The 16,982-nt window shown below is 44.0% G+C and overlaps 1 protein-coding gene across 14 annotated transcripts in view; it reads left to right on the top strand.

The window, feature by feature from the left end:
• CALD1 (caldesmon 1) overlaps window positions 1-16,982 on the top strand; it is a 669,061-nt gene that overhangs the window by 622,611 nt on the left and 29,468 nt on the right. For all 14 annotated transcript variants that reach the window (XM_069628357.1, XM_069628356.1, XM_069628358.1 and 11 more), the window contains 2 exons: window positions 14,512-14,555; window positions 14,658-14,736. In XM_069628357.1, the coding sequence (XP_069484458.1) occupies window positions 14,512-14,555; window positions 14,658-14,736 (123 nt within the window). The remainder of the gene's footprint in view (window positions 1-14,511; window positions 14,556-14,657; window positions 14,737-16,982) is intronic.

The following is a 16,982-nucleotide window of genomic DNA, read 5'->3' on the forward strand; positions in this document are numbered from 1 at the left end:
ACTGAGATCCTGCTCATTGGATACCGCCCCCTGCTCTCTGGCCGCCCTCTTGTGAGGCAAAAAAACCTGTGTGTTATCTTCGACTCATCTCTCACCTCATATTGCTGACCTTGCCAAGAATCTCACTTTCAGTTTCACCTCCTCAGGGGCATTCTCTCTTTCCTCACCTTCCTCCAGAAACTCAATGTATCTAGAGCTCTGGTTCTATCCCCCCAGGCTGGACTACTGCAACATCCTCTTCCTCAATCTGCCTCTTTCCTCCATCCGCCCTCTTTGACTAATCCAGAATAGGACTGCAAGGACTATCCTTGGTCTCAAGCCCACAGACTGCAGGTCTCCAGCAATAAAATCTCACCACCGGCTCCCAGTGGCTGCAAGGATCAAATTCAGGACCCTCTGCAACATCCACAAGGCTTTCTTGGGCCTGGGACTGCGCTACATCCAACTTTCTCTCCCTAAATACCTCCCTGCTAGAGTCAGTCGGTCCTCTAGCTCTAACTCTCTGCAGGGCAGACGTTCTCCAAGCAGAGAGTGGGGCGTAGATCTCTTTCTTTGGCAGGAGCCTCCCTCTGGACAGCCTCTCTTCCCCTCTCAGCCTTAAGCTGTATCTCCTTAAATTCCATAACCTTCTCAAGACCTTCCTTTATTCCTTCTCCTCCTTCCCTCTCTCCTTTCCTTGCTAATTCCCCTGATGCTGCTGCGACTGGCTGCCGGATCCCTTCAGAGTCACACAGGGGCCATGCCCTCCCCATACCAGTCTACCCCAGCACCCCCTTACCAGCACTTGCCTTTGGGCACCCTCCCTGACTGGACCACTGAGTCTGCCCTCCTACCTCCTCGCACTTGACCCTTATTGTTTCCCAAGCGCAGTTGCCCTCCGAGCTCCCCTTAGCACTACCCAGCCCCTGGGGCCCCCTACCTCCTTCATCCATCCCACCCTCCAACTTACCTTCTCCCCTCCCTGATATGGCCTCCGACCCACCCTCCACCTCCTGTTTGCTGCATGTGCGCGATCTGAATGTCACAAGGCCTAGTAGGACTGTTTATTGTTGTTATCCTCCTCTGCCCCCCAAACCCCTGCCCCTCCCACCCACCAGCATCAAGCAAAATGATGGAGGTCATTCCGCCACCTTACCATAAAAAAATACAAATTTTGGCAGAATTGCTGCCAGCAGTCCGCTGAAATCCCCATACAGCCCTATGAACTCCATAAATGGGGACTAACACTACCACAACGCCACTTGTAAGAGGAGAGGGAGGGATAGAGGGAGAGAGAAGGAGAGAGAGAGACTCTTTGCATATTTCGAAATGTTCATTATAGATTTGTCAGCCAGTCCAAATAATGCGGGAGGGTTAGGCTAGAAGACGGTCCGAAGGAGATTAATAACTGATAAGGGATTGCATTTTTCCGCCTCACAGCGAGCCACAGAACATTTTTCTTACCATATTTGTGCACAAGAGAGCAAGAACATATTTGAACTTTTTTCATTATGATAAATATGTTCATCCGTTTCCCATAATGAAAAAGCAGGCCACTAACCGATATGTTGGAATGTTATGCTGACCAGATGTGGCACGTTAAGATCAACACGAGAATGTTGGCATTGTACGTTTCTTGAAATGAAAGGCTCAGCTGAGTTAAGACATCATTTGGTTAAAACAAATCTTGTCGGTGTCATTGTCAGGAGGCATTATTTCTTTTTGGACTTGTATTGTTGGCAAAGGATATTCCCGAAAGCTAGATGGTCCTGTGTGTTTCCAATGCATCGCAATGCTGCCCCCTTGTGTTTTTATGCAGGACAACTCCACTAAACTAAAAAACATTTGGTATTAAAAGGGGTGTGTGTCTTCAGTGCTCCAGATAGGATTTTGGAGTGAGAGTATTTTACTCCCAATTTTTAGAATTGGAAAGTAAATCCAATTTCAAGAGAGTTAATATTATTTTCCTCCTTCGCAAGAGAGTAAACCGTGTCTGACAACTATCCAATTTGTGTGTAAAATTTAAAACCTTGTTCGAAAACATAAGTGTCAAAACAGCTGTATTTCAAAGTGGTTCTAAATCTTTTATTGCACCTGTGGAAACACATTTTCCCCACACAAGAACCTTGTAGATGCATACTACCGAGCTTCATCTTCAGGATACTTGGGCACAAACTCTGTTAAGAGTTACTAGTTACTTTGGGTGATTCATAAATCAAGTCCCTCACTCTGCCAGCATCTCTTCTCTGCCTCTCGGGCCTACTGTTGCTTCCTGGTACTACCTGCTTGACAGCCACTCCATATTTTTTCTCCATCTCGCCTTCCCTTTACTACTTTGTTTTCCATGTCTCTCACTTTCTGATGTTCTGCCTCTCGCCTTTAAGTGTTGCAATGCCACATTTTGCGGTCTGTTGCTTTGTCACTCTGCCTCTCCCATCTCCGCAAATCAGAAAATGATGGATGATACAATACACGCAAAAATGGTCAAAGCAAAGGCACCTACAAATATCTTATTGTGCAAATTGTAGATGCTCTTCTCACTTCCAATTCATATATAATGATCCATGCAACGTGTCAACAATATCGAAATTGCCCTACATAGCACAAAAAGCCCCAAAATAAAACTTTTTAGAGGTCATGGTATAGGCCAATTCTACTTGGACTGGCCCAACCGGCTTGACGGGAGCAGAAACCAAGAAACTTGAATGTCCCACTTTCTCCTCCAAAACCTTGACAATCGGTGTCCAGCATATTTCATCTCCACGTAATGGCCCCCTATTTCAGTAGCCAATAGGAAAACAACATTGTCCATTCTTAAAGAAAGCACGGGAAATCCTGCCTTTTATGAAGCCCTTGTGGGGCCGCTGTATGCAGAAAATTAATCCATCAACACTCGCTTCTCCGGCCTGCTTCATGACCGAGAATCGATTTTACATTCTTCCGGACTACTGTGGTTTATTGCATCACCCTTCCACTAATCTTTACATTTGGATTGAAGACCGTTTATTATAAGTGCTTTCTTTTTACTGGGATATGCTTGGTAGTAGTTTCTGTTGACAGTGATTTGTGTTCCGTCTATTTTTTATTTTATTTATTTATTGAGCATTTGTTTGGCGCCTATACATTGTTTCCAGGCACCACAAGACAGCCCCCGTTTTATTGATTATTTTTTTACTTACCTGCAATGCTACCACCAAAGGTTCAAAGTTTTGGTGTTCAAACCTTTGGTGGTAGCATTTTTCGGTCAGATTTTAGGGTCAGACCTTTTTTTTTTTTTGGTCCGATCATACAACACCGGTATTTGAGAGCAAGTTAAATGTAGCACAGTCCCAAGCCCCAGAAAGCCTTGTGGGTGATGCATAGGGTCTTGAATTTGAACCTTGCATTCACCGGGAGCCAGTGGAGAGCTTTTAAGGCTGGAGAGGGGCAGTCTCTGGGCTTGAGGCCAAGGATCCGTCTCTCAGTCCTACTCTGGACTAGTTGAAGGGGGCGAAGGGAGGAAAGCGGCAGATTGAGGAAAAGGCTGTTGCAGTAATCCAGCCTGGAGAGAACAAGAGCTCTAGAGACATTGAGGTTCTGGGGGAAGGTGAGGAAAGGGAGAAGGCCTCTGAGGAGGTGAAGCTGAAAGTGAGCCTTCTTTGCAAGGTCAGCAATGTGAGGTAAGAAGCAGAGAGGAGTTGAAGAGGACCCCCAGGTTTTTTTGCCTCACGAGGGTAAGGGGAGGTGCCCCTGTGAGGAGGGCCAGAGAGGATGGGGAAGGTAGGGGCAGGTGTACCAATGAGAAGAATCTCGGTCTTACTGGCACTAAGACGGAGCAGCAAACCATGCCTGAATAGAGGTCAGGCAATCAGGAACGAGAGAGGTAGGCAAGGAGGTAGATGAGGGAAGCTTAAAGGAGAGCTGGGTGCCATCAGCATAACACTGAAAGTGAGGAGAGAAGGTGGAGATCAGGTGGGCAAAGGACCAAGGTAAATTTTAAAAAGCTACTGTGGTAGGATAGAACCTTGATGGACGCCGCAAGTAGAGAATGAGACAGAGGAGAGAAAAGGGCCCATTTGACCCTGGGTTGGCCGATTTGAAAGGAAAGAGGTCAGCCAAGCCAGCACTCAGTCTGTGATGCCCAGAGTATCAAAGTGTCTGTTAAGGAGGGTAGCATGATTGACCATGTCAAATGCAGAGGACAGATCAAGGAGAATGAGAACAGAGGGGAGGTTGGCGTCCAGGTTAGAGAGAAAGTCTTCACTGGTGTTCAGGAGAGCAGTTTCTGTGCCTCTGGATGCTCTGAAGCCAGACTGGTGGTCATGAAGACAGCCAACATATTCAGTGTGACGGATTAGATGGGAGATGACCAACTTCTCCAAAAGTCTGCCCAAGAAGGGCGTAGTGTAGGTCCAGGTGGATTCCCCACCTCGAGAGTTTGTAAGGAGAGGGAAGAGCCTCCCAGAAACACTGATCTTTGATGACTAGAAGGTGGGAGGAGGGGTGAGACCAGGCCCAGGCAAGTCACAGAATTAGAAGTGTGTAGGCCGGGAAAGGCCTAATGAATTGAACCAACAGAAGTGCTCTTACCTTAAGACCAGGGAATGAGAAACTGGCAAAGCAGGGCATCTGGGTGAAGCGGCCTGCCGGCCATCGGCGGCAGGGACCTTAATGTGGGCCTTTGTAGGGGGACAGTTCAGCCTGCCGGCTCACCAGGTTGGCCTTTAGAGGAGGGAGGTGAGCCAATCACGGCAGTGGTTGGACGGGATCAGCAGGCACCAGTATGCCTGTGAAGGCGACGGCCATGTTGAGGAGGGTTACAGGCCCAGAAATTAATAGATCCCGATTGGGGAGAGACGATTACCACAGGTGGGCTTGTTTCTATAAAACAAAATCATATTTAGCTCCAAGCAAGACAACATTGGGAAAAACACCTTTGTTAAAAATGTTTCAATATTCACTTGAGCAGATGATACAAATTAAGATCACACAAAACAAATCAAATGTTATTTTAACAATTGTTTCTTTCACGTGATTTTAAATAGTGTGAATAGTCAATGGACCTGATTTAACAAAGCATTTTACAATGGTGCAATCCGATAGAAAAACGGTTCGTAAAGTGCAGCCCCATTGAAAAACGGTTTGTAAATCGGCCATGATAGGCCTTAATGCTTTGTCCTTCACCTACCTTAAAACACAATGCCCTAATGCACAAAAACGTCTTTGATCACCTTCTGTATCATATCAAATAAAATGCGAAAAAAAACTTGCATCAAGGACCGCAATGACCCATAATATAACTTATCTGGCTTAATCTGCTCGTTTTTTGTGCTCATTGTCGATTTATTTTATTCTTGAAAAGTTTTCCTCTTCTAATTTTCGGGTATTTTTCAAATTGATATTTACTATTTTGTAAGTGAGCTTTATATTTGGTTTGCATACAGTAATATTAATTGCTGTTTGCATCTAAGTCTGCAACAATATCAGCTATCATTAAAGTTCCATCTTCATTTAGTGCAGTAGATGTTCGGCTTTCTCTCTTTTTATAAAAATAGCTATTCAACTTGTTTCTCTCCAGCTTGAAAATGCATTATTGATAGCTATCATTACCAAATTCAATGCTACTCATTGTATTGTCCTCAGAAGAATGAAAGGGTGAGTCGACCAGCTGGGATTCAAGCATCTTCAGGGAAGTCTCTCTCCCTGTCATAGGGTAGTTCTGAACTCATGAACTATCTAACCAGAAGATAACCAATCACATGACAAGCAAATCCAGCAAACATCATGGAAACCTTTTAGCACAAATAACTATTCCATATAATTGCTCAAATGAATCCTGAAAAGATCGACTGTGTTTAAAGAGAATTGATCACACATTCCAAATGATCTCGCAGAGGGCAGCAGCCTGGCATCTAGCTGCTGAGATTTTAACCATCTGGGCATGGAATGTTAGCCTACGGGCGAATGATTAAGCTTAGCGTATTTAATAATCTATACAATTTGCAAGTGCAATATGCACATATTTTGCCCATACATGATAATGTGCTGTAACTATTTGAATCTATCCTGAATAGAAGTGTTCTCGAACCCCTGGCCTCCACTACCTATGGAATCACGACTTGTATTTCTGATCTGCTTCTTCAGCCAATCAACTTATGCCAAACATTACCCGGTTGATTCAGCCTTATTGTAGAAACTGCAATGAATTCAATGTAAATGTATGCAAGGCTGACGCCTTAAACACTAGGTGTAATGGTTCTTGATATGACAGATGCTAACCTACTCCACGGCGGCCCCCATATACCACAGGCGTTTTTGGGCATCTGTTGATGTACTGGCACAACTTATTTCATCGTGGAACATTCCAGAGCACACAGAAGCTCATTTTCTAAAAACAAGTAAGTAAGCGGTGGACAGCCGCTACGTTTGCACTGCAACGTAAACCGCTCCCCCACATCTACATTTTCGTCATTTGCACTGCGGGGTGCAAATGTTAAGGAAAACACAAGTGAACACTTCTTACCAGCAGCATTCACAATGCATGCGGAGTGCATTTATTTGTAATTGTAAATGCTGCTTGCCAAGCATGGCAGACAGTGTTCACAATGAGTCGCTGTGGAGTCTGCATGCTTTTTTTCTTGTGTAAAAAGCCGGTGGGTTCCTTAGGGATCCCCAGAATTTGCCCCCCGCATGAAAAAGCAGCATGTGGGCACAAATGCTGGAGTATTGTTATGGCAGAGAGTAAGGGAGCAGCGGAAACGCAAGTGGCGTTCCACCACTCCTCCGCGCCATACAAATTGACGGAAATGGGGCTTACTGGAAATTCAATGCATCATTTCCGGCACGCAGGGCCTAACATGAGCCCCACACAACTGCATCGAAAGAAGGAGGAGCAAATAAAAGAGTGGAGCATATAGAAGCTGTAAAATGCTCCTCCACATAGTTACACTCCGTTATGGTGGTAATTACTGCGTTACACAAAGCCAAATATGGCCTTTCTCAGATAACTTGTGTAAATGACCTCTGATGGGGGCGGGGAGAGGGGGGGGCTCTGCATATATGGCCAGTTGGCAGACGTCCCACTTGCATCCATTCATTTTGCCTGGAAGCAAACTTTCACATCACGTCCTAATGATGGATCTCCATGTATGCGATTATCTTGCCACGGCCAAGTGCTTGCATTCTGCACTGATTGTCTGCCCTTACCCGGGCTCTGTGGAAGTCTCATGAGCCGGACACAGTGTTCCCATGCTCCACTTATATGGGAACACAATGCATGAGTCAGAGTTTGTGTCTGATTGCCTGCCCCATGAATTGGCACATGCCTCAATGGAAAGAAGAGACTTATGTTTTCTTTTCAAAATATGTTCTGATTAGAGTTATAGATCATTGCTATAAAAGAACTCCAAAGTCTTCTACCTTTACACCTTTCAAGTTGTTGAACAGTGAGGGTGTGCAGAGGTGTAAAAGCAATAGACGTAACACTGATCATGTTTGCTTTACCCTTGATGGCCAGTACAAAATGCCATGTAACAGTAATAAATTATAGCTATACCAGCCGCACCAACATATGGCAGTCTAGCCACTTAATAACGCTTATCATGCTTGCTTTATCATATTTGCCAATTTACAAATACAATGCAGTAGATTTTCGTCCTGCTCTTTCTCCACAACCCAGCCAAAACCAGTCTCCAGCACAAACACAAGCACACATTTACATAGCATTCACTAGCTCACACATGCATCCAGCCACCCATACATCGTACACTGGCTCATTCATACACACACAAACACACACTTAACGTACATTAAAGTTCATTTACTGGTCTGGAGTCTGCTCCTCGCGCGCCTCCCAGGAATGTCTCCCGGCTTGCATGCAGCACGTCCTGCAGAAAGAGGGCACACAATGTATTCCTGCAGTACCCCACTTTAGCTGGCCTGTGCTGCCATACAAAAAGAAAAGTGGGTGGAAAATTGGAGACGTTCTCTCTGCCGCAGTAACTTAAGTGTTGGCCAGTACAGCCTCAACACCATGAGTTGAGCAGATGAGTGAGGGTAAAGACCTCACTCACGCCAAGAGGTCAGTCAGAGTCCATATCGGCAGTGGATCAGCTGGCGGCTTGCATTGCTAGGTACAAAATGTACACAATGTTTTGATTATATAAACCATTTTTCCCCTCATATTTTTAGTTTCTTTTTACATGCTTAAAATACTGCAGTCTGGAACGAGAACGATTTACTCCCTGAAAGAGCATTTTACTTCCCAAACAAGGGAGTAAAAAAGCCATACTTCATGCTCGTATCTGACATCCTGCAGCCCAAGGGGCATTCCCCAGTGTCGGTCACCTGCACTTTAGCCACAGTGAGGCAATCAGCAAATGCTTATGTTTGGCAGGCAGTAGTGCATTAAGATTTCTAAGATCCTTCACTTGGAAAGGAGCATCTGAGCAGTCTGTGATTTCAGGCTCTTATCTTCACAGAATATAAAGCAGAGGGCCTCATCACGAGTTGGGTGGTAATCCCGCCCAACTGTAATAGCATTAGCGCCAGCTGGTCCAGCATTATTACCGTCTGTTCACGGGTTGGGCTTTACGGTAAATCCCTTTTTCTCATTGGGGCCATTGGACCAAATGGGGCATTTTCGGGTGCTATTACCGCGCACTAATACAACGCGCCAATATGGCCAGTGATAATACCTCCGAAAACAGGGCGCTAAATGGAATTTTCACTTCCAGAAAAAAGCTGGAGGTAAAACAGCCCATTTAGTGCCCAACTCGTGAGTGGGCCAGACCTTAAATGCAGCGGTAATTGCTTTACCGCTGCATTTAAGGGTTGCCGCCCAACTCGTGATGAGGCCCACAGTCTTTAACTCTGGTTTGAGCATTCATTATCTTTCCAAAAAGAGGGGCAGCCTATCTGCGGTGGACAGCTCTGCTCAAGGGGTACTCTGTGCAACCAGCAACACATCCTCCCTTGCTGTGATGGAGTGCATGCTCAGTGCAAAACAATATGTGTCCAGCTCTGGGGTTCTAACAAATGGAAAAGAAACATCCTTGCAAAAAGGGGGCGCATTTTCTCCAAGGGGCATATTTGTCCACATAACACACAGTGGGCTAGAGTGCTATGTTTGTATGAGTTACAGCTTCTTGCATTGTAATTGGTTATTTATAACCAGCTTAATACCCAGGGGTTTCTAAGCGCGGACCTGGGGCTCAAACCGTGTCGTCTTGCTTCCAAGACGAGCGCGTTGCCCCTGAGCTATCCTCCCGAACATGGAAAAGATGCATTCCATTTCGAGAGCCATTCTACCCCGTTCCCAAAACAAGTTATGACCGCAGACAATGTGCATGCTTGCCTGCACGTAACTCAGACATGCACAACTTGCACATGCATAGTTTACTGCCAGATCTGCATAATGCATGTCCAAGTGTTGCATCATGGGAGGAGGAAAAGGGCACTGATCAAGTGGCACTTGCATAGGTATTCACGAAGATACCCAGGTGGATGCTTTAAACTTATGTGCACAGCTAACGAACATCTGAGTGATCGATATCTATTAAGTGTTGCAAACTTGCAGAGATTACTGTCAAAAATCGGCCAAATGCAAAAAGGCAGAAACAGTCCAATCGAAATTATTGACATGCACAAGAAAAAATAGAATTCGAAAGTTAAAACATTTAAAATCTCTTTTTAACGGTTCCTCAATCTGGAACTAACTTACACTTTTCTAATGCATTATGTATGCGTCGCGTAGATTGCACACACGTAACGCCATTTCTGATGCATGTTAATCTGTTTAGAATCACATGCTGTGCATATAATCCGACATCTTGTGGTAATCGCAGAGTATTGCATCATTCTTTCGAGGATCGAAAGGGCATGTAGACATGTCAGGCTTATGCATTTCTTTGTTTAATAGGACCAATCACAGGTCCAAGTTCTTACCTGCTTAAATGAAGGTGTTGCGCGAGTGGCATGCCCATACAAAGAAACAAAACCACCTGTTAAGTGTTATTTACACCCCTTGTAACTCGCACATGCAAGCGGTGAGATTTCAAATTGTAGTCTTTTTCTAGAACTACATCTCAAGCTTTAGATCAGGAGTATATGTTTCGCAAACACAATGATCCAAGCATGTTTGCAGGCTCTTCACCGCATTGATTTAGGATGGAGGAGTGGGGGAGACACTGTAGGATTCAGGGAGGCAGGAGCGTTTCATATTGAATGTCTCATTATTGGGGTCCATGAAGCAACTCTGCTTGCAGATGGCACCATTAAACAAATGGAACTTTTCATGAGCCACAGTTTCAAGATATAATTAGGCCGGAGGCATTCATCCATCCCAAACTATTTGCTGCTTGATTGACAGTAACGTATTCTGTATAATGTTATGGGCTCAAACCTGAGACAAATTGTTCCTGACATGAGTGGACAGGAACTTCAGGGCTCCTGTACTGGCCCTCAATGAGGATGTGCAGGAACCTCCACACTCTTTAAAGGGCGATGCCAGTATCTTGCCAAGGCTTGACCCATTCACAAGCGATTCCCAAGCCACTGTGGACGCTTCATCTCTAGTTACAGACCAATAGCATTTGAGTGGCGATGTTGGGGGAGGTTCTGTGTGTTACTGGGGATATCTGTATTTGTATTTTCATCAATTTATTATGTTTAAGTTTAGTTCCACAAACGATTGCACTCCATCTGTGGGGCTGAGCTGGACTGGGAGGCAATGGAGGGAAGCACGGATACAACCGCCGGTCATGTCAAGGTGGTTTCCCCTCTGTTGGCAAGATCAAGGGTCCTGGTGCTTTGCGCGGGTGCATCCCTCCTGCTGCACTAAGATAATGGGATACGTCATTCTTCGACGGATACGCCATTACTACTTGTCGGAATTGTAGCCCTCTCAAAGGCAAGTGCTTCAGCTGGTTCCCCTGTGCTTTCAACCTATTTGTGGTCAGTGCTTTAAATGGTCAGCTACTTACAGGTACTGAGTACCTGCACTTCCTTTATTTGAAAGCAATAGTACCGGCACGTCAATACATTTAATGGAGAAGTACCAGCACTTCTCGACAGGAGGCAGATACTCTGGGATAGTGAGTACCTGCACGTCTGTGTCTCCATTCCAAGCACTGTGTGTCATACACCACTAGTGTGGCTGACCATCACATAATCAGATTTGTTTAAGGATAACTTCATGCGCAGATTAGCCTAAAACATTTAAATGGGGGTATTATTAAAATCACGTTATGGGGTCACCAGGGTGCGCCCTGCCTGAAGAGAAGAATTGGCATGTTGTAGACTCTAAAAAATAAATAAAAAAAAAACTGTAAACAAAATTCATTATAACTGTGTTTTGTTAAAATATACACCAAACCGCACAAAGGTGTTTAAAGAATTAAAGAAATAAACATTGTTAACTATGATGTTGCTTCATTCAATGACCGCTCTGGTGCACGCACACCCATGTGTTTGTCCATATCATAGTGCCCCTCTTGGGATTAGATTTTTGAAAAAGTTGACTGAACCATGAGTATTCATTTTAATGGAAGTTTTAATTGTACTAGGACTCCCTAGGACTAGGAGCTTTTACGTTTGATAGCCCGTGACATACATACAATAACACTGCCAGAAATATGATTGACACGTTTGGTACAACAGAAGATGACCTACAACCTGAGGAAGAAAATAGTCCAATCCATTTTTGAAATTGTGCCTCTTTTCTACATTTGATCAGTGTTATTAAAAATAGCCACTAAATATACACACTCACAAGAGGAGCTCCTTTTCTCGGGCAATCCTTCAGAGATGCCCACACTTTTGTAAGCATATTATCCAGAAGGCATTACCCTTGTCCACGTCCCGGAGAGGCTTTTGCATCTCGCCATCACCCATGCTGCTTATGTCGGTGACAATGCACAACAAGGCAAGGTCATTTCTATTTTCAGTCAGCTGATTGCTCAGTTATAACAAGATAATAATTTCTAGAGAAACAAACCAGAGTCATTTAAAAAAAAAATATTGAAATAGTATTTTTTAAAGTATGTTTCGTTAATATTTCACTGTGATCCCAACTAAATCTTCTGCTCATCGTGCAATATTATTGGACAACACAAACTGTAATATTCTGGGCATTGCATTGCAGATGTGACGCTTGTTTTCCTTTTGAGGCCCCATGAAGACCACATAAAGACATAAATCCGGATGTTTTAGCTCAAGAATTTTGTGTGTAAAATTATAGGAATCCTCGAAGAATTGTAGAAACAACAAAGTGTAGAAAAATGTTACAAATTAATGTAAACTTAGTTTCGCCCAATGTGTTAAAAATACTAAAGGTGTCAAAAGGCCCAACTTTAAAAAGAAATCGTCATATAAACTCCCACAGTGATGTCCTAACAAATATATCCCGGTTTTTAAATGCCTTCTGTGGTTTGGACAAGGATATAGCAAGCTCTGCTACAGGACCAGGACAACATGCACATCATTACTCCAGCATGACATGCATACAGTCTGTCTGCATAGTGTTGATGTGTCTATATGCTACTGCATGGCCAGGAAATTCAGAATAAAGAGCTAAAAAAAAAAAGCTGCAGGAAATTATATTTTCACTGTTTCATTCTAGGCCATCATCAAATCACCGATTGGGGAAAATGTAGTCAAACGTAATCCTGGATATAAAGTATGTTTGTTATATCCATGGCAACTGTCATAGGTCAGAGACAAAGAGGTGTTTTCCCACCAAACAGTGTTTTCCCTACCTAACAGAGCCTAACTGGGGTCCTTGTTGTCTGTGGGGTCATCCGAATCAAAATAGTCCATGCTCCATCCAAAAACTACCCTATTCTGACCCTACCACTAATTATCAAACTAACAAAACAAAAAGGGGTCCCATGAAAATGACACCCTTCTCCTGGACAGGCCGTCTCAGCCTTAATAGTCTATCTTGAGATAGCTCCTTGTAACTTAATCAGTTCCTTTAATTCCTCGATCCGACTCTTCCACCTTCTCTCAGGTATCTCCCGTCTTGGCTTATTTACTGTTCCTTGTTTCTCTACTTGTGGTCCTTGGCCTTTATTGCTTTGGATTTCTCTTGCCTCCATATCATTCTCACTTGTATTTGTTTCAAAGTCTCTCATTCCATGAAGACCAATGTCCCTGATTCTTGTACCACTTTATCTTCCAAACACTTCGACCCAAGGGAACCACCATACAGGTTCTTCTGTTTCTTTGCTATTGTCTTCGTCTTCCAAACCACAGAGACATTTGTTACCAGTCTTTTGACTTTTTTCAGTGTCCTTTCTACTTTTATAATCACTGGGACGAGTGTGAGGGGACCCTCTCTCTTTGATATATACATTTTTCACACTGATTGGGATTAGTATGATGACTCTCTTGTTATTCGTTGTGTGTTCTGTGGCTTGCACAGTTACTGGGATGAGTATGAGGAGTTTCCTTGTATTTGTTATACTCTTGGCTGCTTTAGGCAGAATTTCTCTGTATTTATGATACTCTGTTGTTCAGCACCTGCCTGCGGCCCCTCCCGGGTCTCCCGCTGTTACGTTACCTCTAGCTTGTCATGTTGGCATCACCAGTTCTACTGTGGGGCTGGGATCACGCCGTCTCAATAAGGTCTTCCAGCGCCTTCCTTTTCTTCTCTGCTTCAGTCCCCGCAGATTATTCTGCTGGATGGTCTCTGTGTTGTTGTTGGACCATACGGACCACCTGGCAATGCTTGCCACACAGGAGCTGGCTCACTGCCAGCCCCTGCAATGCTATAGTTCCTCTCCATCCTCCATGTCCTCTTGAATGAGGGTCTCCCAGAATGCTCCGGCTTCTCTCTCCCAGGTTCGAAGTTCCCGAGCTTCACCTGTTCGGTGAACACAACTCTCTAATGCAAGTCCTTCTTTGGTTTTGATGCATCTTAGCTTGGTCCTCCCCAGTGGTGGATAGTTGTCATTCCTCTCTTTCTCTGGTGTATTCTTTCTTACTCCATAGTTCCCACTCTTCACAGTATTCCCTATTTCCCATAGAGGAGTGATCAGCATTACTCCTCCATTCTTCCTCTTCTTTGCAGTGGATGTGTTTTGGCCTCTAATATTGGAAGTGGTATTGTAATAGCGTACATTGTTCTGATCAGGTATGTCTTCTGAGGCAGTGATGGTCTGAGGGGGTTCATAGGAAAGTGGGGCAGGGAATTCCTTCAAGGAAAGAGAGTCTTTGTCCTCAAGAGGGGAGTCTCTCTCCATGTGAGGTCCCACTGACTGCCACGCCTAGGGAGAATGTTACTTAGCGAGCTCACCTCCTTAGCCTCACATGGAAGGGCTCCCCAGTGGGGAGAAGTCATGTGATCCTGTCTATCATCACGCAGCTGTCATCTCAAAGGAAGCTTGTACAGATACATACAGAGCCTCTGTTCTTCTGCAGTGTTTTCTATCCCTCTTGGAATGTAGTTTTATTGATTCTGCCTGTGTGTAGCTTACTCATGGTCCAGATCCCGAAGACAGCCAAGAAGGTGCTCATTTTACTAAACTTACACATTTCTGCTTATTATTGTAGATTGAGGAGCGGGCAGAGTTTTTGAGCAAATCTGCACAGAAGAGGTAAGCAATTGTTCTTCAGTTTTACACTGACAATTTACGAAAAGTCTTCTTACATGGTTGATTGATGACAGTCATAACGAGAACAAACCTTTCTCCCTGCAGCGGTGTTAAACCAAGTCAACCCACGGCTGTTGTCTCAAAGATCGACAGTAGGCTTTCTCAGTACACCAGTGCAATTGAGGTAGGTGGCATTTCACATCTCTAACCCTCTGCATCTCAAAATATGTGTCCATCTCCAGTGAAGAATCTCCCCACTGCTGTTTTTGTGGCAAGGATCATGATTTTTGAAATATTCAAATTGAACAGAAAACATCTTAAAATATTAATTGAGCCAAGCATTTCCAACTGAATGTGATTTTTTTTAAATATTATTATTTTATTGCTGTTGGTCCAATGACGTTTTTGTGAAGACATCAATTTACTTTTTTTTATTCTCCATCTAAGAATTTTATGACCAGTACAGAATGTTGACAAGGAAATGAGCTTGGTATTTGTCTGGCGAATAGCCAAGGAAGGGTGATTAAGGCAATATGAGGTCTTTGATTAAATCAGGGGGTTCAAAACTCTAGCCATGTGTCAAAAAAAAATGCACACACCTGTGACCTGCAGGGATTGTGTTTGCCATTTTGGGTTGATTGTCCTAATTGTAATTTGAATGTTGTCAAATTACAATAGGCGTTCTTAATATGGGTATCAACTTATCATATTACCCAGATACCACTCTTATGGTGCGTAGCTTTGGGAAGCATATATTGAACCTGATAAAACATACCAGCAACCAGAAGTTAAAAGCTAGAATTGTTTGAAATGTAACTCCCTTTTTTTACCAACACTAGCATTGTTGGTCAATAAGCTGTTGCTCCACATTGCAAAATATCCTTTGAATTACAAGATACTTGGGGTGGGGGAGGTGAGGGGGGTAAATGTTAGTGAATTGTGGTAATATTATTAATATTGCGTAATTAAAAAATGAAATTTTTAAATGTTGCTCACTCCCTTCATCGAAATATTATTAATACGGTTTGTCTGCTACTGCAGCTCAGATTGGAGTCTGAAAATCTCCCTTCAATTTTTCAAGGTGTCATTTTAAAAAGAAATGAAATCCCATTCTTTAAGCATACTGTGAAAAATTGGAGGACATTCTCACGTTTAGCCCCCTCAGATCCCCCTAAGGTAACCAAGGGAAGGGAAAAGTTGATAGATCCCGACCCCAGGGCTGAGTTCATAAAAGGCAACTACTGGGGTGGAGGGTCTTTGAAGAATGGAAGTGGGATGCCCAAAGGTGAGATCTAGCATCCCCCTTTTCCTAATCCTGATCTATCCTACCTCCCCTCTACTGTCATAGGTTATCATCACGCATGTCCAACCCTACCTCAACATCTTCTGTTTAACACGCACACTCGGAGGAAAGCAAGAGAATGTAAAACCACTTTTCTAACTATAACTCACTTACCCTCCCGTGCCTCTAATATAAACTACTGTGAGAACCAATCTTTTCCTTACCTGTTAACCTAATTTACTGAGGGTACCAGAGTGAAAGAACCAATACCAATCTCCTATCATAAGAACACCCCTTGACCAAAGACATGGTATCCCCCTTCCTTGACAGTGACCTACTCAGCCCCCCTCAGCCTTCATAGAATGTATTAAAACACTCAATCTTCTTTTTCCCAACTATCACTCAAGTACTGTGACGAAGAAGAGTAAATCAAGAGTACAGAATTCCTATGAGAAACACTGCTGTGGTACTGGGACGAATAAGATGCAGATAGAGGCACACCAACATCTTCATAGGCCCTGTCCCACTAAAAAGGCCAGGCAGGGTCAGCAATTCAACCATGCCCACCAGCCACCTATCACATCTTCAGGAGAGTATAAAAGGAAAACTTGGGAGGAGAGCGGAGGGGCAGTGGCAGTGGCTGGCCAGGATGAGTTGGAAATAACAGGGACGCTGAGACATAGAGAATCTGTGAGGAAGCAGCGGGAGAAACGTGGCTAACGACCCTTGTTTCCAGAAGTCCAAAGAAGGGAGCCAGGAGACATAAGGATCCATTGTAACATTGGTAAAATGAAAGTGAACAAAGTACAACGTTGCAGCCCGAAGAGGTAAGACTGGAGATGCGTCAGTTGAAATTGACATATAGTGACACAGTGGTTGCGTGTATGATTAAACGTTCTCGAATGACTCTGTAAAGAAAGGAAGTGTCTACAAAGAGGGGAGCTGTGCGCGGACATGAAAAGTATGCGAAATAGAGATCCTAAAAATGAAGTGGGAGCAAAATCCCCCAAACTGATTGAAAATTGTTCACAACAAATAGTGTGTTGGAAAAGCATTGGGGTGGCCACCAGGTGGGAGATTGATCAAGGCTGGCTGCAAAGACCCCAGATTGAGCAAAGAGTGTTGGAAAAGTATCAGGATGAGCACCA

Source organism: Ambystoma mexicanum, chromosome 12 (genome assembly GCF_040938575.1).
Source record: "Ambystoma mexicanum isolate Mex_15411 chromosome 12, UKY_AmexF1_1, whole genome shotgun sequence".
Taxonomy (NCBI): domain Eukaryota; kingdom Metazoa; phylum Chordata; class Amphibia; order Caudata; family Ambystomatidae; genus Ambystoma; species Ambystoma mexicanum.